The following is a 24275-nucleotide window of genomic DNA, read 5'->3' on the forward strand; positions in this document are numbered from 1 at the left end:
CAGGCCCAAGACATTTAGGAATAACAACACATTGGCTTGGGGACAGCAGTAATCAGCTGAACATTTGCTTACTTTTTATATTTGCAAATGGAATGGGTGCAGCAGGAAACACTTAGAAGGGACCACCTTCAAATTAGCACGGCTGTATCAGGCCTGGATCAGAAAGCCAGTGACCATATCAACAAACAATGAGGGAATTACTCATGCAATATTCGCCTGAAATTCTAATGAACAGCCTGACCACACTACACAATGAAGAATAACTGTGTGAGATTTTAACTATCATTTTTTTTCAGTGACCAGTTAAAGTTCAAAATATAGTTACAATTCAATAACAGAAGTTCAAATCGTTGCACACCATTTACTACAGGAGAATTATATCTACAAGTTTCTGAACTCAGATAACCTTAATTGAAAAGTTATCAACCTTCTGAATGACCCATGCTGTGATGTAATTTTAAGTTTCGGTGGTATTTAAAAAGGTTTGCTTCCTTCAGTCTTTTGTGAATAAGGTAGATGAAAAATGCAGTAAAAAAAATCAAATCAATCAAGTAAATGATGATTAAAGAAATACCCAATTATACATAGTCTGTGTGAAACTCTGCATGTTAGAATTTGAGAACTTGATGAACAGCAGCAATTAAGGATCAGACTTGCTTACCAAGAGGGCAGGCTGAACACATTGCCCAATAATGGACAGGAGTAATGAGTGTTAAACATCCTGGTCCCTGACAGTTTAGTCAGGGCAGGTATCACTCTCTGCTCAAGGCAGTCACCATCAATACTTGCCCACATCTTCAACTGCCCACAATAGTCTCTGACACCTCAATATAAAAACAATGTACAAAGCAGAGAATGGTAAAATTCATCCTTTAAAAGGGATGTGGGCACAACTGGCTGGACTAGCATTTACTGCCCATCCACAATGATCCTTGAGGGAGTAGTGTGGGGTTGGATGGGACTGCCTTCTTGAGCCACTCCATTCGGGGATGTACACTGTTGGTGCTGTTAGGGAGCAAGTGCCAGGATTTTGACCCAGCGATAGTGAAGGACCAGTGATGTATTTTTAAGGAAGGATGGTGAATGGCTTGGAGGGGAACTTGCAGGTGGTGTTGCTTTCATGAATCTGCTGCCCTTGTCCTTCTAGATGCCAGAGGTTGTGGGTTTAGATGGTTCTGTTGAAGGTAACACATGCTTGTATTTCCCCTTGATCATTCCATCTCCATCTCTGCCGTACAATCCTCAAAGGGCTTAGCATTCATGCAACTCCTGTTCGTTCTTCACTCTCTCTGGCAACCTAATAACACTCAGGCCTTCACATGACTAGGCTTCATACTTTCCCATTCCCTCCTTGAAACATTCCACCTCCTTCTTGTCCTTTAGAAAAACCTTAAAAATTCATCACTTTCACAAAGGTTTTCATTATCATTCCTCACTGACCTCCACTGGATTCACTTTATTCTTTTGTGCAGAGTCTGGAGATTTTTTTCTGTTCTAAAGTGACTGAACAATTGCAGGCTGTGATCCTTGATAGTAAAATTTATGAGTGGCTAAATAAGAAAGACCATAGGATACAGGAGCAGAAGTATCCTTGGATGCTGCCTGACCTGCTGCGCTTTTCCAGCAACACATTTTCAGCTCTGATCTCCAGCATCTGCAGACCTCACTTTCTCCCAGAAGTATTCAGTCCATTCAGTATGCTAAACCATTCAATGAGATCATGGATAATCTGATAATCCTCAACTCCACTTTCCTCCTTTTTCCCCACAACACTTGATTCCATTACTGATTAAAATTTGTCTATCACGGTGTTGAGTATATTTAACGGCCCAACTTCAGCAGTTCTCTGTGGTAGAGAATTCCACAGATTCACGACCCCCTGAGAGAAGAAATTCCTTCTCATCTTGGCGTTAAATGGTGACCCCCTTAATCTGAGATTATGCACGCTGATCATAGACAAGGGGAAACAAACTTTCTGCATCTACTCGCCCAGGTGCTCCAAGAGTCTTGCAAGTTTTAAGTGAAATAGCAAATCGCAGTATCATTCTCTTTCATAAACCAGATGGAGCATTCAGAGATAACTTCTTAACAGTGAGAGCAGCCATACAAAGATAATTGCAATAGATTACATTGAATATACTCTTTATATTTGTCAAAAATTAAAAAGAGATCCTCTTAGAATAATTAAAAGATTTTGATCAAAGAACATAATTTCTTTCAGGATTTATGGAACATTCTTAAATGACTCTAGGATGTCAAAGAGTTGGATATGGGATTGTAATAAAACACTCATCTCAGTCTGTACCTAGCTCACAGTATGATCCAGTATACCCCATCGGACACCAGCACTGATTCTTCTCACAAGTCCCACCGTTCATACAAGGGTTTCCCTGCAAACAGATGTCCCATGGAATTTCACAATTCTCACCTAGAATGAAAACAGAATCAAAATTAAACACCAGTTTTCCTCACATATTAATTGTGCAAAACAAATAGAGAGTCCTAACGTATGGAGCTGTGGCCATCATTTTCTTCTGAATGTGAAGCTTCATGAGGAAAGGGCAACAATAGAACGTGAACAAGATTCGGAGGAAGTAGCAGCAAGACACCACTTGACTCTGATGATATTGGTGATGGACGGAAATTTGAATCTGCGAAGAATGGGAAATATGATTTCTGCACGAACTGCGTAATTTGACGTAGGAGTTATTGAATTTTATTTTACAACAGTTATCCCAGCTGCAGCTCATCTGCCAGGGTAGTGAAGATGGATGGGGACAGGGAAGGTAGGTGCTGGGGAGAGGAGCAGAGCTAGATGCAAAACTAGGTTGGGAGAGGGAGGCGCCAATTCCTGGTAAATTGTTGGCTGGCACAACAATGAGACACCCCTGATCTTCCTGGCCCACAAGCAGCATGAGAAAGGCACTGACCTGATGGAACCGTGCTGATATACCTCTCTTCAGCTCCCAAACTTCTCTCAAAGTCCAGAAAACCTGACCCACAGGGACTGAAATGACCAGTTATACTGGAGGTACATGGCCTTCTTAAAGTATTAAAGTAACCAGCCTATCTCCTGACAGGTCTGTTGACTGCCCTGCCTTCCCACACTCCATCATCGTGAAACTGGTGCTTATTCACTTACCCCTTACCCGCTTTGGGAATTAAAATGATCCCTTTGCTTGCTGCCAATTTTTCTCAAATAAAATAGCAGAATAAGTATTGATATAGATTTTGGTGAAGGCCTATTCTGAGAAGAAAGGTCAGCGCCCTTAGCTCACATTCGGAATCATCTTCTGACCAGAACTCACGAAGATTGCTAACTATAGCTGGTACTTGGAGTTCAAAAATATACATTACTCTGTAATATAGCAATATGATCAACAATTCAGGTGTATTTTAGAAAATGTCCTTACCTAACTGAACTAATGTGATATGTTAATAAATGCATAATTCAAGGAATCAATTGTAGAAACCCTACAGAGTGGAAACAGGCCATTTAGGCAATTGAGTTCACACCGCCCCTCTGCAGAGCATTGCGACCCCCTATCCTATCCCTGTAAACCCTGCAATTCCCATTGCTAACCCACCTAGCATGAATATCCGTTTACTCTTTGGGCAATTTAGCATGGCCAATCCACATCTTTGCACTATGGGAAGAAACCGGAACGCACACGAAGGAAACCCACGGAGACACAGGGAGAATATGCAAACTCCACACACAGTCCTCCGAGGCTGGAATCGAATCCGGGTCCCTGAAGCAGTGAGACAGCAGTGCTAAACACTGAGCTGCCCAAATGTGTAATGTGGTTTTGAAATATGTTGTTTATGATACCAGCACAGTTAGTTGGTTTGGAAGATAGTCTTCACTGTTCACTGAAACACTGAATCTTAAACCTATGTTGCTAATTTCCAATTTCCACAAGCAGACTAAATTTCTGCAAAAATTATTTTGCGGGATGTCACTACTAAGATCAGTAAGTCCCTAATTGCTCTTGGGAGCGGCTGAGAATCAACCACATTGGCTTGGGCCTGGAGCATCAGACATCAGGACATGTAAGAGCAAGAGATTTCCTTCCCAAAAGAACATTTGCGAACCCGATGGATTTTGAAGATAATTTCACGGTTATCGTTATTGAGATTAGCCTTTATTTCAGAATTTATTAATTGTAATAATCATGCCATGTCATCTTATATCTGTGACTTATTGAGGAACTTTGAATTAATAGCTTTACTGACATTTACAAGTCCATAACTTTATAGAAATAATGGACAGATCCAATTTATAAATTCACATTATATGTAAGAAAATGAATTATTACACCAGTAACCATTTTTCTTCAGATCTGTATAGTCATACAGCATGGAAACAGACCTTTCGGCCCAACTAGTCCCACCTGTCTCCATTTAGCTGGTATTCCTCCAAACCTTTCCTGTTCATGTATCTATCTAAATGTTTTTTTTTAATTGTAACTGTACCTGCATCCAACACTTCCTTTGGCAATTCATTCCACACACTAACCATTGTCTATGCAAAAACATTGCCCCTCATGTCCTTTTTAAATCTTTCTCTCACCTTAAAAATATGCTCCTGAGTTTTGAACTCCTGCAACTTAGGGAAAAGACCATTGCTCTTCACCTTATCTATGCCTCTCATGATCTTATAAATCTCCAAAAGGTCAACCCTCAACCTCCTACTCACCAGTGGAAAAAGTCCCAGCTTCTCCTTACAAATCAAACCCTCCATTTCTGGCAACACCCTGGTAAATCTTTTCTGAACATTCTCCAGTTTAATAATATCCCTCCTATAACAGGATGACCAGAACTGCACACAGTACTCCCGAGTAGGCCTCACCATTGTCCTGTACAACCTTAATGTGATGTCCCAACTCTGAAACTCAAAGGATCTGAGCAATGAAGGCAAGCATGCTAAAAGCCTTCTTAAACACTATGTACAGCTGTGATGCAAATTTCAAAGAACTAGGCATCTGAGCCCCTAGGTCTCTAGTCCTACAACACTACCCAAGGTCCTACATTTAGTTATATAAGTACTGCCGTTTGTTTTATCAAAATGTAAAACCTTGCACGTATCCAAGTTGAACTCCATCAGCCACTCCACAGTCCTCGGACCCAATTGATCAAGATATCTTTGTAATCTGTGATAACAATCTTCACTGTCCACTATACTACCAATTCACAAACTTAATAACCATGGTGATAAAGAGTTGAGCTGGAATAAACACAGCAGGTTAAGCAGCATCCGAGGAGAAGGGTGTCCTGAGTATTACATAGAACATAGAACATAGAAGGATACAGCGCAGTACAGGCCCTTCGGCCCTCGATGTTGCGCCGACCGAATCCTACCTAACCTATACTAGCCCAATAACTTCCAAATGCCTATCCAATGCCCGCTTAAATGACCATAAAGAAGGAGAGTTCACCATTGATACGGGCAGGGCATTCCATGAACTCACAACCCGCTGTGTGAAGAATCTACCCCTAACATCTGTCCTATACCTACCACCCCTTAATTTAAAGCCATGTCCCCTAGTAACACCTGACTCCATTAGCGGTAAAAGGTTCTTGGTATCTACCCTATCTAAACCCCTAATCATCTTATACACTTCTATCAGATCTCCCCTAAACCTTCTCTTCTCCAATGAGAACAGCCCCAAGTGCCTCAGCCTTTCCTCATAAGATTTTCCTACCATTCCAGGCAACATCCTGGTAAACCTCCTCTGCACTCATTCTAAAGCTTCCACATCCTTCCTATTGTATGGCGACCAAAACTGCACACAATACTCCAGATGAGGCCTCACCAGAGTCTTATACAACTGCAACATGACCTCAGGACTCCGGAACTCAATTCCTCTGCCAATAAAGCCCAGTACACCATATGCCTTCCTCACAGCACTATTTACCTGGGTGGCAACTTTCAGAGATCTGTGTACATGGACACCAAGATCCCTCTGCTCATCCACACTACCAAGTAGCCGACCATTAGCCCAGTAATCCATCATCTTGTTATTCCTACCAAAGTGAACGACTTCGCACTTAGCTACATTGAATTCCATTTGCCACATTTCTGCCCAGCTCTGCAACTTATCTATATCCCGCTGTAACCTACCACTTCCTTCCTCACTATCCACAACTCCACCGACTTTTGTGTCATCCGCAAACTTGCTTACCCAGCTTTCAAGTCCTTCCTCTAGATCATTTATAAAGATAACAAAAAGCAATGGTCCCAAAACAGATCCTTGTGGTACACCGCTAGTAACTGCGCTCCAAGATGAACATAATCCATCAACTACTACCCTCTGTCTCCTTCCAGCCAGCCAATTCCTAATCCAAACCTCTAATGTATCCTCAATGCCATACCTCCGTAGTTTTAACATTAGCCTACCATGGGGAACCTTATCGAACGCCTTACTAAAATCCATATACACAACATCTACTGCTTTACCCTCGTCCACTTCCTTAGTCACCTTCTCAAAGGTATTGTCCTGATCAAAGGTTCTGACCTGAAACATTGGCTCCCCTTCTCCTCAGATGCTGCTTGACCCGCTGTGCTTTTCCCAGCTCAATTCTTCATCCACTTCGGCTCTCTAGCATTTGCAGTTCTCACTATCTCCAAGTTACTAACCATGCGCCCTATATTCTCATTCAAACCATTTACATAAATGACAAATGAAAGTGGACCCACTATGTGCAGATCTATTTTTCATAACCATTTATTAGTTTGTACAGGCTGTGAAAGTTTGCTTGAATTATAAGTGAAATTTAAAAGCCAAGATTTTAAATTAACCTAGTTAAAAAGTACTGTTAAAGTGTCTTGTTTGTAGTTAGAGAACGAAATTAAATGCGAAAAGGTATCTTAGTTAAAAGTGGCTTTCCATGGTTTCAGCTGTTTCCCATTTTTATAGGAGGCACTATTTTTCAGCTGCTTTCCATTTTTATAGGTCAATACTTGAGTTGGTTGGCAACAGGTTAGCTTATTATGTGGCAACGTGAGTCATGTTATGAAAATGCAACTCTATCACAACACTGTATCAATTGTTTGTAAGCCAATACATTGCATTTACTCATTCCTAAAATGGTCATTCATCAGGTAACAATGCACAATATCAACTACCCACATCAGGGGGTAGGAACACCTACCAAAGCCCCAGGCATGACTCTGCTTCAGACTTGTCTTTGGGCAGGGAGAAAGCCTCATTTAGAATGATGTATCAGAGTGAGCTAAATTTTACTATTTCTGAAATTAGCCTTCCTCTTGGCTTTTCTAAAGGGGTTCATAAATAAAGTCATTTGAGCTAAAACTGTGGATTTCCTTAGCCTGGAATGTACAGGCACGAGGCCGAGACTCCCAGCTAATTTCACACAGGACTGTTATGCTTATGTAGTGTTTCTCAGAGCCATTAAAAATGGCCAATGGTCCAACTAGTTTATTTATACTCTCACACATGTGGCACTCCTCTGCTCTATATCCATCTTCTTTCTCATTCTTGTTTTAGTTTTCCCACTTTGCAATGCTATTTGCCTCAACTTCTTGTGGCAGTTAGTTCCATGTTCTAACCACTCTTTGGGTAAAGAGGTTTCTCCTGAATACCTTTGGATTTATTGGTGATTTTTTAAAAGTTACACAACCTTGGAGGGAGATGGGAGGCACTATGCTGGGGAAACATGGCATCACAATTCCTGATGAAGGGCTCTGGCCCGAAACGTCGAATTTCCTGTTCCTTGGATGTTGCCTGACCTGCTGTGCTTTAACTAGCAACACATTTTCATCACAATCTCGACACCTACCATTCCATGCCCTCTACTAGATCACCCCTCAGCTTCACATGATCTGAAGTAAGTTGTTCAGCTTTTTCTGTTTAATACATTCTCTCAGTTCTAATATCACGTTTGTGATTTTTTTGCCCTTTCTCAACTGCCTATTTATCCTTTTCTAACAATTAAGGAGACCAGAACAATACACAGTTATCCAGGCATGGTCTAAGCAAGGCTCTATTCAAGTTTAGCAATAACTTTTCTCGCTTTTCAATTCCATCCTTCTCGAATTGAACTCCATGGTTTATTCTGCCTTTCTTAAAAAAACCTTTACTAACTTGTTATGTTTAGTTTATATCTATTCTTCTGGACTCCTTTGCTACTGTGCCCTGTTTATTTTCATCATGTGTGTAACCTCCTTACTGTCAAAGCTTATTCATGTCTTCCTAGAATTTACTCCTCAGCACTAACTACATTCCCCAATGTAGTACAATCTGAACATTTTGAAGTCATATTTCAGAATCTGGATCATTGATGCAAATAGTTAACAATAGTGATCTGAAATGAACACTGTGGAACATCACTTCCCACCTTTTTCCCAGTCTAAAGAGTTCTTCTTAACCTCAAATATTTCTTTTCTGTTTTGTAGCCAGCTTGCTAGCCAGTCAGTGGGGGAACACGATGGCATTGAGGTAATGTCTCTTGATTATATAATCCCAAGAATCAGGCTAATATTCTTGGGGACCCGGGTTCAAAACCCACCACAGTAACTGGTGTGGAATTTAAATTCAATGAATGAAAATGTAGAATAAGTAGTTATCTCAAATGATGAGGTCCACAAAATATACCATCAAGGATGAGGTGCCATTCAGCATCTTGAGCATTACTTGTCATTTAATAAGATTCCTAAACCGCAAAACCACTTTGTGCTGACCCACCGTAATCTTTCACCCATTTGCTTAACAAGAATCCATCGATCTCTGCCTTATAAATATTCACATACTCTGTTTCCAGTACCATTTCAAGAAGAAAGTTCCAAAGACTCAAGATAAAAAGAAAGTTCCCTTCATCTCTAGGCAACTGCTTAATTTTAGACAGTGATTCCTAGTTCTAGATTCTTCCATAAGAGGAAATGCCCTCTCCACATTTATCCTGAAATTGTTGAAAAACCTATCCATTCTCACTAATGTCCTTTAGAGAGAGAAACCTGCCAACTTTAGGTCTAGCTACATATGACTCTAGGCTCATAGCAATATGATTGATTCTTAACTCTGCAAACAAGCCACTCAGTTCAAGGGCAATTTGGGACAGGCATAAAAGCTGGCCTTGCTAGCGATGCCCATATTCCACGAAGGAATATTAAAAAAATGTCATTTGTCATCTGAATGAACGCGTTCTAACCTTGATCATAAGTCTGAGATACATTATCTAAAATCTATTAGTAATCTAATTATATTAAAGCTACTTCATTGACATTACCTATACTTTACTATGTCTAGACAGAGAAGAATAAGACAACATTTGAGTGTATATCAGGCAAGCATGCGTCTGAAACAGGGTGCTGAGGCCAAGGGCAATGTCAGACTTGACCAGTCATCAACTCACCATGAATTCTGGATAAAATTGCATTTTGATTTTAATTGACAATCACTGTCAGTAGACTCACAATTTAATCTCTGGTGCTACCAATTTGCTTTATCATCCCATCAGGGATGTTGGTGTTGCTGGCTAGGCTAGCATCTGTTGCTAGCATCTATGCCTCATTGCTCTTGAGAATATCAATATATTGAAGTGAAAAATTTCCAAACAATTTTGACAGCAAAGCTGCCATAAATCTGTTGAAGTTTTCATATACAACATGCAATTGGAAACCTAGTCTACTCCTGGGGATGCGATGGAATTATCGCTGGACTATTAATCCAGAAAATCAGCTAATGTTCACGGGCCCTGGGTTTGAATCCTGTCACGGCAGATGGTGTAATTTGAATCCAATAACAAAAAAATCTGGAATTCAGAATTTACTGATGACCATGAAACCATAGTTAATTGTCAGAAAACCTTATCCACGTCACTAATGTCCTTCTGGGAAAGAATCTGCCAACCTCACCTGGTCTGGCCTACAGATACCCATGTGGTTGACTCTCAATTGCCGTCTGCAATGGCCTAGCAAGCCATTCAGTTCAAGGGCAGTTGGGGTGGTCAATAAATGCTGGCCAGGCAGCAATGCCCACATCCCAAGAGTGACTAAATATAATGTCCACCTGAGCTAGTTTAAGTCTCTTTTCATTTACTATGAGGCCATTGGCTATAAATGTTCTAAGGAATGATACACAAGGCAGTTACTTCTTCCTGTGGACTTACCCTGATACTGATTTGCACAGATGCATTGGTATTCATACTCTCCAGTTACTCTACACGTTCCACCATGCAGGCAAGGACCACGGTCACACGGTGAGCTGTCACCACACTGATCCACATTCAGACTGTCTGTAAAGGTGTAGGAGAGATCCACCTTCTTCCCATTAATGGAAACCTTGGGTAATGGAAAGACTTAGAATTACACAGAATGTACACAGAAAAAGAGCTCATTCCAATCTACCAGCTTATTTCCCACATGATCCTCCTCCAGTCATAGAGTCATAGAGATGTACAGCATGGAAACAGACCCTTCGGTCCAACCCGTCCATGCCGACCAGCTATCCCAACCCAATCTAGTCCCACCTGCCAGCACTCAGACCATATCCCTCCAAACCCTTCCCATTCATATACCCACCCAAATGCCTCTTAAATGTTGCAATTGTACCAGCCTCCACCACATCCTCTGACAGCTCATTCCATACGCGTACCAACTTCTGCGTGAAAGAGTTGCCCCTTAGGTCTTTTTTATATCTTTCCCCTCTCACCCTAAACCTATGCCCCCCAGTTCTGGACTCCCCAACCCCAGGGAAAAGACTTTGCCTATTTATCCTATCCATGCCCCTCATAATTTTGTAAATCTCTATAAGGTCACCCCTCAGCCTCCGACGCTCCAGGGAAAACAGCCCCAGCCTGTTCAGCCTCTCCCTGTAGCTCAAATCCTCCAACCCTGGCAACATCCTTGTAAATCTTTTCTGAACCCTTTCAAGTTTCACAACATCTTTCCAATAGGAAGGAGACCAGAATTGCACGCAATATTCCAATAGTGGCCTAACCAATGTCCTGTACAGCCGCAAAATGACCTCCCAACGCCTGTACTCAATACTCTGACCACAAAGGAAAGCATACCAAACGCCTTCTTCACTATTCCATCTACCTGCGTCTCCACTTTCAAGGAGCTATGAACCTGCACGCCAAGGTGTCTTTGTTCAGCAACACTCCCTAGGACCTTACCATTAAGTGTATAAGTCCTGCTAAGATTTGCTTTCCCAAAATGCAGCACCTCGCATTTATCTGAATTAAACTCCATCTGCCACTTCTCAGCCCATTGACCCATCTGGTCCAGATCCTGTGGTAACCCTCTTCGCTGTCCACTACACCTCCAATTTTGGTGTCATCTGCAAACTTACTAACTGTACCTCTAATGCTCGCATCCAAATCATTTATGTAAATGAAAAAAGTAGAGGGCCCAGCACTGATTCTTGTGACAGTCCACTGGTCACAGGCCTCCAGTGTGAAAAACAACCCTCCACCACCATCCACTGTCTTCTACCTTTGAGCCGGTTCTGCATCCAAATGGCTAGTTCTCCTTCTATTCCATGAGATCTAACCTTGCTAATCAGTCTCCCATGGGGAACCTTGTCGAATGCCTTACTGAAGTCCATGTCTTTCCTCATCTAAGTCTACCAGCATTGTTCTGTATTTCCTTTCTCCAAAACCTGTTCATCTAGCCTCATCATTAAATCATCTTGAGCAGCATGGTGGCTCAGTGGTTAGTACTGCTGCCTCATAGCACCAGGGACCCAGATTTGATTCCAGCCTCGGGTGACTGTGTGGAGCGTGCACATTATCCCGTGTCTGCATGGGTTTCCTCCGGGTGCGCTGGTTTCCAAAGATGTGCAGGTTAGGTGAAATAGCCATGCTAAATTGCCCATAGTGTTCAGGGATGTGGGGGTTAGGTGCATTAGTCAGGGGTAAATGTAGAATGGGTCTGAGTGGGTCACTCTTCGAAGGGTCAGTGTGGACTTGCTGGGCCAAGTGGTCTGTTTCCACACTGTAGGGGTTCTATGATTTATACTATCTGACTCATCCTGTGGTAAGTACCTGCATGTTCTGATGGTGCAATGGTAACATAAACTGGTAAGCCAGAGGTCCTGGCTAATGCTCTGGGGATGTGTGTCCAAAAGCTATCACAGCAGATGGAAGTAAAATTCAATTAACAAACTTTGGAAAGCTAGTTTCAGTAAACGACTATGAAACTAACACTGATTATGACATGAGTCCATTATTCATTAACATTCATTAATGTCCGAAAGGAAAAAAAACTGCCTCTTTACCTGGTCTGACCTATGCATGACTCCAGTCACACATAGTTAATTCTAAATTGCTCTCCAATGGCTGAGCATTTTTAATGGGGATTAGGGATAAGCTAGAAATGCCAGTGACACCTGCATCCTAAAGTTCTTATTATTCTCTGCATTTCTTCTGACTTCCTTCTTTGATTTAGTGATGAATATCTGATATGAATTCCTTCTAATAATGATGCTCTCTACAACTGGACACAATCTCTGTGTCAAGTCTATTAAAACATGTTAAACTATTAAAGATTTCCATTAGGTCACCTCTCAATCTTACCACTAGCAGAAAAAAAAAGGTTAATTCTTCATCTATCCCATTAGTCTTGCTTTTCTGGAACCATCCCAATAATTCATTCTGCACCTTTTCTACTTCATCAATGTTGTCTCTCTAATAATGACAATCAAAGTCATATATTCCACTGTACAAGTGTCATCTGACCATGTTTGAGATATATTTAACAAAAATCTTCCTATTGTTAAACTCCATCCTCTTGGAAGCAAACATGAAATGAAGCTTTGGGCAAATGGGATACCGAGTGACATATTAATGAAACTGAGTGCTAGGTCAATGTTTCAGGATGAATGGTGTAGACATGTTACTTCTGTCCATGATTCTCCAAATCGAACATTATTCTTCATTGTGGAATGAAAGTTTTTATTTATCTGGTCCATTTGAAAAAAAAATCAAAACAATCCTGGGTCTAAAACTAGAGCACCTTCAATTTGATTAATAACAAATCAGGATTCTGTACCCTCTTTCCATTCCATCTTGCAATGGGAATGATTGGCCTTACTTGAAATATACATTGACTACACAAGGTGAAGTGAAGGCAGAGGAAATTTAAAGACAAAGGATAATGGAGAGAAGTGAGAGTCAAAAATTACGAAGTCACCATAGTCTTATCAGACTATAGGGTTGCTTGCTCATTAGATAGAGCCAACTGGTAGTAGTTTAATCTGTGGGTCACCACACCTCAGGTGGGGGGAGAGGTCAAGAAGCAGAGTCCTCCATGGTAACCTCAGCTGGTGTGGGAATTGAACCCATGCTGTTGGCAACACTGCACCATAAACCAACCATCCAGCCAACTGAGCTAACCGACCCCCTCAGGAATAAGTGGCTCTCACTGGGCCCCTTGTAGACAGATAATACAGTGTAACAAAGAGAGAGGGCTGGAAGTAGTGGCCAAGTTCCTCGTATCCTCAATCTGCACAGCACTGAGGGAGTATATAACTTACAGGTGTGAGAAGATATATATTACACATATATAGAGGAAGGATATTATTAAACTGGAGAGGGTTCAGAAAAGATTTACCAGCATGTTGCCAGAAATGGGTAGTTTGAGTTGTAAGAATAGGCTGGGATGTTTTTCACTGGAGCGTAGGAAGTTGAGGGGTGTCCTTAAAGAGGTTTATAAACTCATGAGGGGTATAAAGAAGATGAATATAGCTGTCTTTTCTATAGAGTGGGGGAGTTTAAGAGCAGGATGCATATTTTAAGGTGAGGGGAGAAAGATTTTAAAAAGACATGAGGGGCAATTTTTTTTATAACAGTCAGTGGTTCATACGTGGAATTAGGTTCCAGAAAAAATGGTGGATGTTGGTTTCAGTTACATTTAAGATACATTTTGGATAAGTGCATTTTTGGAGGGATATGGGACTAGTTTAGTTAGGGATTATGGTTGGACCGAAGGGAGTCTGGTTTCATACTGTATGACTCAATGACTCTAAGACGACTTTCTTCAATTGTTGGAATGGTGCTGTTCCTGTCTTTTACACTGGAGACTCACCTCAGTGATACAGCCTTCAATCCCTTCTGTGATGTTTACTGCTTTGGGGAGAATCTCTGAACTGGGCACACCTCCAAGGTACATGGGGCTGCGAAGGTTCAAACCTTGGCTTTTGCCTGGAGAGACTCTTCTGATCTCTTTCTCATCATCTATTTTCAGCAAACCATCCTTGTTGTGTCTATGCGCTTTCAGTCTGTGCCATTTGTTGAGAGCCACCGGTTTCACACTCTGCAGAACAGCAAGTCCTGTGTGTGGGGGGGTGGGGGAAGAACAAGTGGAGTGGAAGATTGAGTCAATGAACTTAATAACACAGGGATTTTTAGCAACGCAATGAACCTTCCCTCACAAAACTGCCCCTTAATGAAGAGAAGTAAACATAAACAGTAGCTCTTTTGTTAAGAAAGGTATGGGTCTTCTCTTTGGCGTAAATACACTGAGGGTGTTTTTGCAATATCTGTTCCTAAGCTGAGTGTTGCAGCAGTGGCACCGATGTGGATTACAAATACACAGCTAGCTTTCTATTCTGTTAAAAACCTGGTGGCATTTGAAATGAGGGAGATTGCACATTGACTTCCATCACATGGAAATGGAGCAGGCCTTACAGAGGGCAGCCAGTCTGATGGACCAGGTCAACACAGTTGACAGCAAAGTGTACTCTGGCAGCTCTTACACACCCCTCTCTCTCCCTACCCCCAGAATCCCCTGATATGCAGGTTCCATTCCACAATCATTCAAAATTCCTCCCATTCAGACACTCTATGGTAGCAAATACTACTGCAAGTTGACACAGCTACATTCTGCACTCCTAAGGAGTTACAATCATATTGCCACTCATTACGCCCACCCTGAAATTCCTACAAACATGTTGTGTAACTTGGCTTCTGCAAGGCAACAACCAAAACTTGGGAATGTGGTTAATTCAACTGCTCCAAGGGGCCAACAAGCACCTGTTTGTATTTTGAAAGGACTTGCTGTGCTGTCAGATATCACTCTCCCCAGACTGTCTGTAGTGACGGGAACAACTGAAGGCACAGGCATTTCATGATGATGTTCAATGAAGCACTGTTACACTGAAGTGAAGTGACTCCTCTCCTGGCTTCAGGATGGCCAATAGAGGATTCTCATTTCCTATGGGAATCACCAAGTGTTTGGGATAGAGGACTGCATGGAACCCCCTTCACTCCACAGAAGAATATTGGGTAGGAGAAGGGTATAGTTAGAAAATTCACCACTTCACATCCCCCAGTCACACCCCAACAAACTGTAGCATAGGAAGGAGTGGAAACTGGGTGGAAAGCAGGTAGATTCTTGCTTCTTTGCCAACCTTTCACCTTCCATAAAGGACTCAACTTGCTGCAATTCTGCACCCTTCACCTTCGCCAGAGGGAGGCTATCTGCCAAAGAAACTGTCTTGACTTGCATCACATGGAAATGGAGTCGGCTGTACAGAGTGCAGCCAATCTGGTGGACCAACACAGTGGCAGGGAAACATACTTTGGCAGCTCTTACACACCCCTCTATCCTACCGCCCAACCCCTCCCCACCCTCCCCATTCCCTTCCCAACCCCCACAATTCCCCAATATACCAGGTGCCATTCCATAATCATTCAATAATGTCTTTGGGCTGGACAGCAGCTACTTAGAGACTGAATAGATTCAACAGACAATATGCTTCAAAATTACACACCAACCCAGGACAACGGCACAATGCTAATGGTGGCAGGAAAGAGAAAAGCTAGATTATCGGAGGAGCTCTGCTCATGTTGGCAGAGCTGCATTCATGGACGAAGTCCTCAATCCAGATTCCATTTCACTCACCTGAGCCCAGGTCGTATCGGAACTCCAAATGTCCATTCAACATGGCGACCGAGATGAAGTCATTCATTTTCATCCTTTGTCCACTGCTGTAGAACATCAGGCCGTTTGGTGAGTGAGGCTTAAACTCTAGCTCGATGGTCAGCTCATTGTGAACGTTGGTCAGGGGTGGATATGCCACAAAAGAGTGCCCTCCCCTGAAGGAAGGAGCTGTAATTAAGACACCTGTGAGGCAACAGGAAGAGTCAGGTTTACCATTTTTGCATCTTACCTGATGCTCTATAAACAAAGATCCCAGTGAAGTCATCAGACAGAAATGTGTGATCAGCCTGATTCCTAAACAATAAATGTCTAGTGAGGCTACTTACATGAAAATGGGCAATAAATATGAACATCGCCAGTGATGTTAATGCAGGTGCAATGAACTTTATTTAGGTACCGTTACTGATGGTGGGATTAAATTCCTGACTTGTCATTATAACTAGCAGGAAAGGCTCACCATCCATACATTTCGGCCCTCGTTTTCCCAGGTGGCATCGACAGTTATACCCAAGGCCATCTGGTAAATTCACACAAGTAGCGTCCAGCCCACAGGCCTCTGCAAAGTAAAACCAAAGACAGGTATCACCACCACCATCACTCATCAGTCAAAACCAAAACTGCAGATGCTGTCAATCAGTAACAAAAACAGAAGTTGCTGAAAAAAAGCTCAGCAGGTCTGGCAGCAACAATGGAGAGAAATCAGTGTTAATGTTTTGGGCCCAGTGGCCGTTCCTCAGAACGGATATCATTACACTCCTTTAAATAGAATTTTTTTTTGCTGGCTCTGAATTTGATAAGTGCAAAACTCTTCAGTTGAGACACCTTACTTTCGTATTTTCTGTCAACAGCTGTGCAAAGAGCCAATGAACTCTATTCACCACCTTCTTCCCAAAAATTCGGTGTTTTGAATAAAAGCTTGTTTGATGGAGAATGGAGAAGTCCCTCAATCTACTAATACAAAACAAACAACTGCAAAGAACTGCAGATGCTGGAAATCAGAAACAAAATCAGAAATTGCTGGAGAAACTCAGCAGATCTGGCAGCATCCGTGGGAAGAAAGTAAAGACAATGTTTTGAGTCCAGTGACCCTATTTCAGAGTTGTCCTCGACCCAAAACGTTAACTCTGGTTCTCTCCTTTTCTGTTTTTGAATCTAATAGTAGGGCTGCAGAGCTGAATTGTCTCAGTGACAATCACATTCAGTAGCAACTTGGCCCTTTTATATGTTAAAAGTGAGCTTCACATTTCTGACAGGAGACTCTGAACAGGACTCCAACGGAAATGCGGGACGTACTTCAAATCTGACAGTGCATCATGGACAGCGGAAGTCAAATCATGCCCCCCCACCTTTTCTAGAGGAACCAGTGGCTGTATTGTGTGATTTAAATGTCCAGATTACAGTCACGTTGACAGCTCCTATGAAAGTGTAAGTAGGTAAGAGGAGTAAGAGCTGAGGGTGATAGGCGGATAGCGTGCCAGGGTGGGGGTATGTGGTTGACTCACTAATTGATGGCGGTGAGTAAGATGGTCAGGAGATACTTATCTAGCAGGGGCTGGATCTCAAAGGGGTAAGGGTTGGGTCATGGGAGAAAAGGTAGATATTGGATCATAAGAGGTCCGTTTCCAGTGAGTGTGGGGTTATCAGGCCTGGGTCCGGGGTCTAAGGGAGGTGTAGCATGGAGTTGATGAATCAGTTATTAGTTATCTAAGGCTTAGACCAGGCATTTTATTGTCTGACATTTCCTAGATACATACTTAATTACAGTGGTATCCACTGCATTCACTGATTTAGATGGATACTTTTAGAGGGTTTCAGGTGTACAGGAACCAGGAGCAGAATTTGAAATTTCCTGGGCAATCCCTTTAAAGTCTGCTATGTCAGGGATTTTGCAGGGTCCCAACACGTAACTTCCATCTGTGTGACAGAAATACACTCTGCCCATTAGAAATCCCAGGTTCCAGTCTCTGGGATTTCTGTAAATACCAAACCTCTGCCTAGCACAGTTTCCTCCCTCACCCAATAATCTTGGAAACAGAACATTCAAGTTCCCAATGGACTCCAGTTTTCACTATAATAAGATATAAAAGGTTGGATGACTGAGTTCAACACCGTGCCGCAGGGCAAGTGCATGGCCACTGGGTGATGCTGTGATGATGAAGGGAAGTACAAAAGAACTTGAACTAATATGACATTTTCACATTTTTGTCACATTGAAAGTAAGTAATTGATTGTGAAGTGCTATGCAAAGTGCAGTTACTACCATTCTGTAATAGACACTAACAAGTTCACAGCAAAGAGATGAATAACCAGGCAATTTGCTTTCATTGCATTGGTTAGGGGATACATGCTGACCATGACATCAGGAGAAATGCCGTGTTCACTATCCAACTTAATCCAGGAACTTTGATTTAAACCTCCCTTTTGAAAAATGGCATGTGAGCAAATATAGTTATTGTTTAGTACTCCATCTACCATCTTCTATATTCACATCCAACACCAGCGATGCTCAGTAGCAGCAATGTGCGCCATTTACAAGATGAATTGCAGAAATTCACCACAGAATAAAGGGTGAAATTAGTGAGATTCATCACTTGGAATGGACTCTCAAAATGACAGGTGCTGAAAAAGTAATGTGATGTAGCTAACTTGGAGAGAGTGTGGACTTATTCTTCCAAACTCAGAACCACTTACATCGAGAAGGACAAAGACAGCTGTAACAGGGGAACACCACCACCTGCAAGTTCCCCTTCAAACCAGAAGAAAATATATTGCCATCCCCTCACTGGTGACCATGTCAAAAATCTTGGAACTCCCTCTCTAACTAAGCAGTGCCCCCATACCTCTGGGTCAGCAGCAGTTCAAGACGACAATTCCCCACCTTCAGAGTAATTCAGGATGGCCAATAAAGACCAACTATAGGAGAAAGTGAGGTTTGCAGATGCTGGAGATCAGAGCTGAAAATGTGTGGCTGGAAAAGCTCAGCGGGTCAGGCGGCATCCAAGGAACAGGAGATTCCTGAAGAAGGGCTTATGCCCGAAACGTTGAATCTCCTGTTCCTTGGATGCTGCCTGACCTGCTGCGCTTTTCCAGCCACAAATTTTCAGCAAAGACCAACTATAGCCAACAATGTCTACATACCATGAACATATTTAAAAAAACAATGTTCTCTCAGTATTGCACTGAAATGTCAGCAAAGATTACATGGTAAGTGGGGTTTGAATTTGAAGCAAGTGCCAAGTTGATATTCTGGGACACAAATATTTCCTCCATCTCATGCACAATACTCAGCTATTATGAGCAATTACTTCCCACCTATTCAATTTAAATTATTTTGAAAGAGATGATAAATCAAGCATCAGCTTTCGGTTTCCCTTTCTTACGATCAGAAGGAACAAGCTAAATATTATCCTTTATATACTATGATCAGTAGGGTTTGCTGTGGTTCTAAACAGACACTTACCTGGGTGACAGTGTAGAGCTAGTGAATGTTCACAGTTGCTCCCGGTATATCCCCTCCTACAATGACATGTATAACTGCCAGTCTCAGAGTCAACACATTGACCTCCATTCTGAAAGAAAAAACATCAGCTACTTCATTACTAGATGATAAATCCCCAATACTGACATCAACCTACAAAAACAATGCTCTTGCTGAGATACTTGTATCATCAATAGTCACAGGTGAGGTGCCGGAAGACTGGAGGTTGGCTAATGTGGTGCCACTGTTTAAGAAGGGTGGTAAGGACAAGCCAGGGAACTATAGACCAGTGAGCCTAACCTCGGTAGTGGGCAAGTTGTTGGAGGGAATCCTGAGAGACAGGATGTACATGTATTTAGAAAGGCAAGGACTGATTAGGGATAGTCAACATGGCTTTGTGCATGGGAAATTATGTCTCACAAACTTGATTGAGTTTTTTGAAGAAGTAACAAAGAGGACAGAGCAGTAGATGTGATCAATATGGACTTCAGTAAGGTGTTCGACAAGGTTCCCCTGGGAGATTGATTAGGAAGTTTACATTTCACGGAATACAGGGAGAAGTAGCCATTTGGATACAGAACTGGCTCAAAGGTAGAAGTCAGAGCGTTGTGGTGGAGGGTTATTGGAGTGCCACAAGGATCGGTGCTGGGCCCTCTACTTTTTATCATTTACACAAACGATTTGGATGCGCGCATGAGAGGTACAGTTAGTAAGTTTGCAGATGACACCAAAATTGGAGGTGTTGTGGACAGCCAAGAGGTTTACCTCAGATTACAACAGCATCTGGACCAGATGGGCCAATGGGCTGAGAAGTGGCAGATGGAGTTTAATTCAGATAAATGCGAGGTGGTGCATTTTGGGAAAGCAAATCTTAGCAAGACTTATACACTTAATGGTAAGGTCCTAGGGAGTGTTGCTGAACAGACACCTTGGAGTGCAGGTTCATAGCTCCTTGAAAGTGGAGTCACAAGTAGATAGGATAGTGAAGGAGGCATTTGGTATGCTTTCCTTTATTGGTCAGAATATTGTGTACAGGAGTTGGGAGGTCATGTTGTGGCTGTACAGGACATTGGTTAGGCCACTGTTGGAATATTGCGTGCAATTCTGGTCTCCTTCCTATCGGAAAGATATTGTGAAACTTGAAAGGGTTCAGAAAGGTTTACAAGGATGTTGCCAGGGTTGGAGGATTTGAGCTATAGGGAGAGGCTGAACAGGCTGGGGCTGTTTTCCTTGGAGCGATGGAGGCTGAGGGGTGACCTTATAGAGGTTTACAAAATTATGAGGGCATGGATAGGATAAATAGACAAAGTCTTTTCCCTGGGATTGGGGAATCCAGAACTAGAGGGTATAGGTTTAGGGTGAGAGGGGAAAGATATAAAAGAGAACTAAGGGGCAACTTTTTCATGCAGACGGTGCTATGTGTATGGAATGAGCTGCCAGAGGATGTGGTGGAGGCTGGTACAATTGCAACATTTAAGAGGCATTTGGATGGGTATATGAATAGGAAGGGTTGGGAGGGATGTGGGCCGGCTGCTGGCAGGTGGGACTAGATTGGGTTGGGATATCTGGTTCCATTCTGTACATCTCTATGACTGTATGACTAGTATCATGGCATTCTTCATTAATGCTCCTCATCAATGTGAAATATCAGTTGGAACATAGAATGAATTAAGATGATGCTATAATCTAATCATATCTTCAGAATTAGAGTTAGGTTTTATTGTCACATATACTCAAGTACAAAAGTACAGGAGTATAGTGAAAAGTGTACAATGTTGCCACGTACAGCACCATCTTTGGTACAAAGTACCTAGCTACAAACCTTAGTTACTAAAATAGATTAGGTACAAAAATAGAGAAATATAAAAAAAACTAAAACTGCTACACTACTGTTCATCATTGTACAAATAAAGTTAAAAGATAAATATTACAGTCCTTCTATAGCCTACACTTGCTCCACGCTAATTTTATGATTGTGTTAACTTTGCATCTATATGATTGCAAGTGCACAAATTGCTTATGCTTTCAACGTTCTTACTTATTCACACTGGTGAATAATTTGGGACCAATCAGTAAGGATGTTTGACAGGACAGATTTCAAAGAACCGCATATATCTTGACTGTGGGTCACAATGACAACCTCAAGGTCAGGACTGTACATTTTGCAATACACAAGGTGTCACAATTATGTGGGACGTATAGGAAAGGCCAGACTTCTTTACCTGTCCAGCACTGGTTGTATATTTACTTGTCTTTACCAAGTCAGAAACACCCCACCTGGAGTTTAAGCAATTAATTTACTGGAAGAGGACAATTCCCAACAGACATTCCTTCACTCCACCAATGTTTATCTTCACCGAAAAGAAGCTGAGCCATTGGGAAATGGAGAATCAATTGTCTTTCTGTTTTTGTTTTGAACTGGCAAACCTTTGAGTTTTTCAACCTCGATGCAAAGCACCAGCAAAGTGATCTTGTGGCAATATGAAAATGGAATGGGAAAGATTCATCCAAAATATTACTCCCAAGTTAGAGACAGTGCAAAGGAATAAGAGGTGAAATTAGTGAGATTGATCACTTGGAATGGACTCTCAGAAAGGCAGATGCAAGATTCTTACGAATGTTGAAGAAATAATTTGACGTAGCTAAGTGGGGAAAGATTGTGGAATCGCTCTTTATGGATGCATTAAGGTGGATGGTTTCACAGATGAGAAGCCCATTTAGCTCAACCAATCTACAAACGGCTGGTAAATCTGAGAGACAGTTGTTTTGCTGACGTAGAATCTGATGGGAGTACCACCGATAATCTTTTTCAGAGATTATGAAGAATTACAAATCAAATTGCTTTACTTTCTAACCAATTGGAATCTCCTTCACGTCACCTGTCACATATCTGCTTCACCTTCGAAAATATCTCGAAGTATAAGAACATCAATGATTGCCTCCAATCTTAAGGATCATTAACTCAATGTAAAGACGCTGTCCATTATGTGTTGGTTTCCTGCTTCAGTGACATTTATGCCAACTGTCCAAATTTTAATGCTGATAACCCCATCCCCAGACAAGCATCATTCTCCAGAAATCTAAACGCTTAGAATTCTACTCTAGAAAATAAAGCTCTTGTCCATGACTTGTCAGCTGTGCAAAAGCCAGCCACATGATGCCAAGATTAAAAAGAAGAACAATCAAACCCTAACCTTACTCCCAACAGGAAGGCCTTGTCTTCAAGATTTTTGATTAACCTATTGACTGTGGTCATGAATTCATGCCTAGTATATATCGTCATTCCGAAGTATACGTCACTCACCCCCATGTACAGGTCATTGCTCATCCCAATGTACATATCACTCACTCCCAAGTATCCATTGCTCATCTCTGCCCTCAAAGTTAATGCAATTACTCTTAACATGATGTAACAACAGACTAATGGATTTATGCAACATCCAAATAAAGGGACAAGAATTCAGAGTTGGCATTGTAATTGATGCAAACATGCCACTACTTCAGACGTGTGTGTAATTTAAAAGATATGTAATATTTCAAGACCATTACAAGCGCTCCTTTGCTGGTGCAGCATGTTTCAGTTCCTTGGGTGCATGTCTGGCAATAATAGGAGGCTCTCATTATTTTCCAGAAGATTTCCAATCGCAACAATGATGTTAGAGGAGATGCTGAAAGAGGCCCAGTTGATTTGCATGATATGGTATGCCACTGCAAGGGACAAGTGAACCCAATTCTGGCCATAACCTTCTTATTAGAGGAGTGTACTAGCAGAAATTAAAAAGAAAAATACTTTTCCCTCAGTCTAAACCATTTAGGTTGGAGACATTTGAAAGGAGGGTCACAAACTTGCAGTAACCAACAGCCTGTGCTGTGAAAGAAATTGACGACGGATTACCAAACAGCACTGCGGATATCTAGTACCTTGCAAGGATTGTCTTTGCAGGTTGGGCAGTCAGATATTCCTCTAGCTTTCAGATCTGGAGTGGAGAAGATCACCTCATCACCCTGAATTACAAGTTGGCGAATGCAGCCTAATCAGAGGGAAGAGCAAGTCAGCAGGTTAATTTCAGAGCGGTCTTTCTCATTCTGCAAACATATCTGGTCATTTTAACTAAGGGATTCATTATTCTCAATTGATAATAGGACTCAAAGGCACATCAAAACACTTACCTGGACAACATACTGCCACTAAAAGTAACGACAGATTAGGTGACTTTTGGTGATTGTTTGTAGGGAAAAAAATATCCACCTTAAATAACACGCACAACCCTTTAGTTTGACAAAACAGAACACAGTGGAAATACTCAGTGGGTGAGGTGGCATCTATGAAAACAGAAACAATGCTTCATCAGAACCGGGAGTGGGCAGAGAATAAACAAGTCAGCGGAAATGAGAGGGGGAGGAATGGCGGGAAGTAAGAATGAAAAGAAAAGGTCTGTGATAAGGTAGAGGGCAGAAGCAATTTGCTGATAAATTGATTAAATGATTAAAGGAACTTTGTGACCAAAAAACTTCATTCAACATCTCCTGCCTTTATTTCAGGTTTCCAGCATCCACTGTACTTTACTGTAATCAGTTGCTGGATTCCCAAAGTTTGGAGAGATGATGGTAATGCCACGGTGGGTGACAGTCCACACCCTATTGTGAAAAACAGAAATCGGAGTGGGGGGGGGGCGGGGCTGAAATTTTGCAGTATTCAATATTACGAGAAGGGCAAGGGCAGCACACACATGGGAACACCATTACCCACATGTTCCCCTTCAAGCCAGCCTGACTTGAAAATGTATCACCGCTCCTTCAGTGTCGCTGGGTCAAAATCCTGGAACTCTCTCCCTATCACATTGTGGGTGTTCCTACATCCAAATACTGCAGTGATTCAAGGCAGCAGCT

At 41.9% G+C, this 24275-nt stretch overlaps 1 protein-coding gene across 4 annotated transcripts in view; it reads right to left on the reverse strand.

Moving 5' to 3' along the window:
- hspg2 (heparan sulfate proteoglycan 2) overlaps nucleotides 1-24275 on the reverse strand; it is a 530364-nt gene that overhangs the window by 24552 nt on the left and 481537 nt on the right. For all 4 annotated transcript variants that reach the window (XM_060851818.1, XM_060851817.1, XM_060851815.1 and 1 more), the window contains 7 exons: nucleotides 23307-23416; nucleotides 19368-19476; nucleotides 16365-16463; nucleotides 15869-16090; nucleotides 14051-14295; nucleotides 10132-10303; nucleotides 2306-2428 (listed from right to left, as the gene is read on the reverse strand). In XM_060851818.1, coding sequence (XP_060707801.1) covers nucleotides 2306-2428; nucleotides 10132-10303; nucleotides 14051-14295; nucleotides 15869-16090; nucleotides 16365-16463; nucleotides 19368-19476; nucleotides 23307-23416 — 1080 coding nt within the window. The remainder of the gene's footprint in view (nucleotides 1-2305; nucleotides 2429-10131; nucleotides 10304-14050; nucleotides 14296-15868; nucleotides 16091-16364; nucleotides 16464-19367; nucleotides 19477-23306; nucleotides 23417-24275) is intronic.

Source organism: Hemiscyllium ocellatum, chromosome 37 (genome assembly GCF_020745735.1).
Source record: "Hemiscyllium ocellatum isolate sHemOce1 chromosome 37, sHemOce1.pat.X.cur, whole genome shotgun sequence".
Lineage (NCBI taxonomy): Eukaryota > Metazoa > Chordata > Chondrichthyes > Orectolobiformes > Hemiscylliidae > Hemiscyllium > Hemiscyllium ocellatum.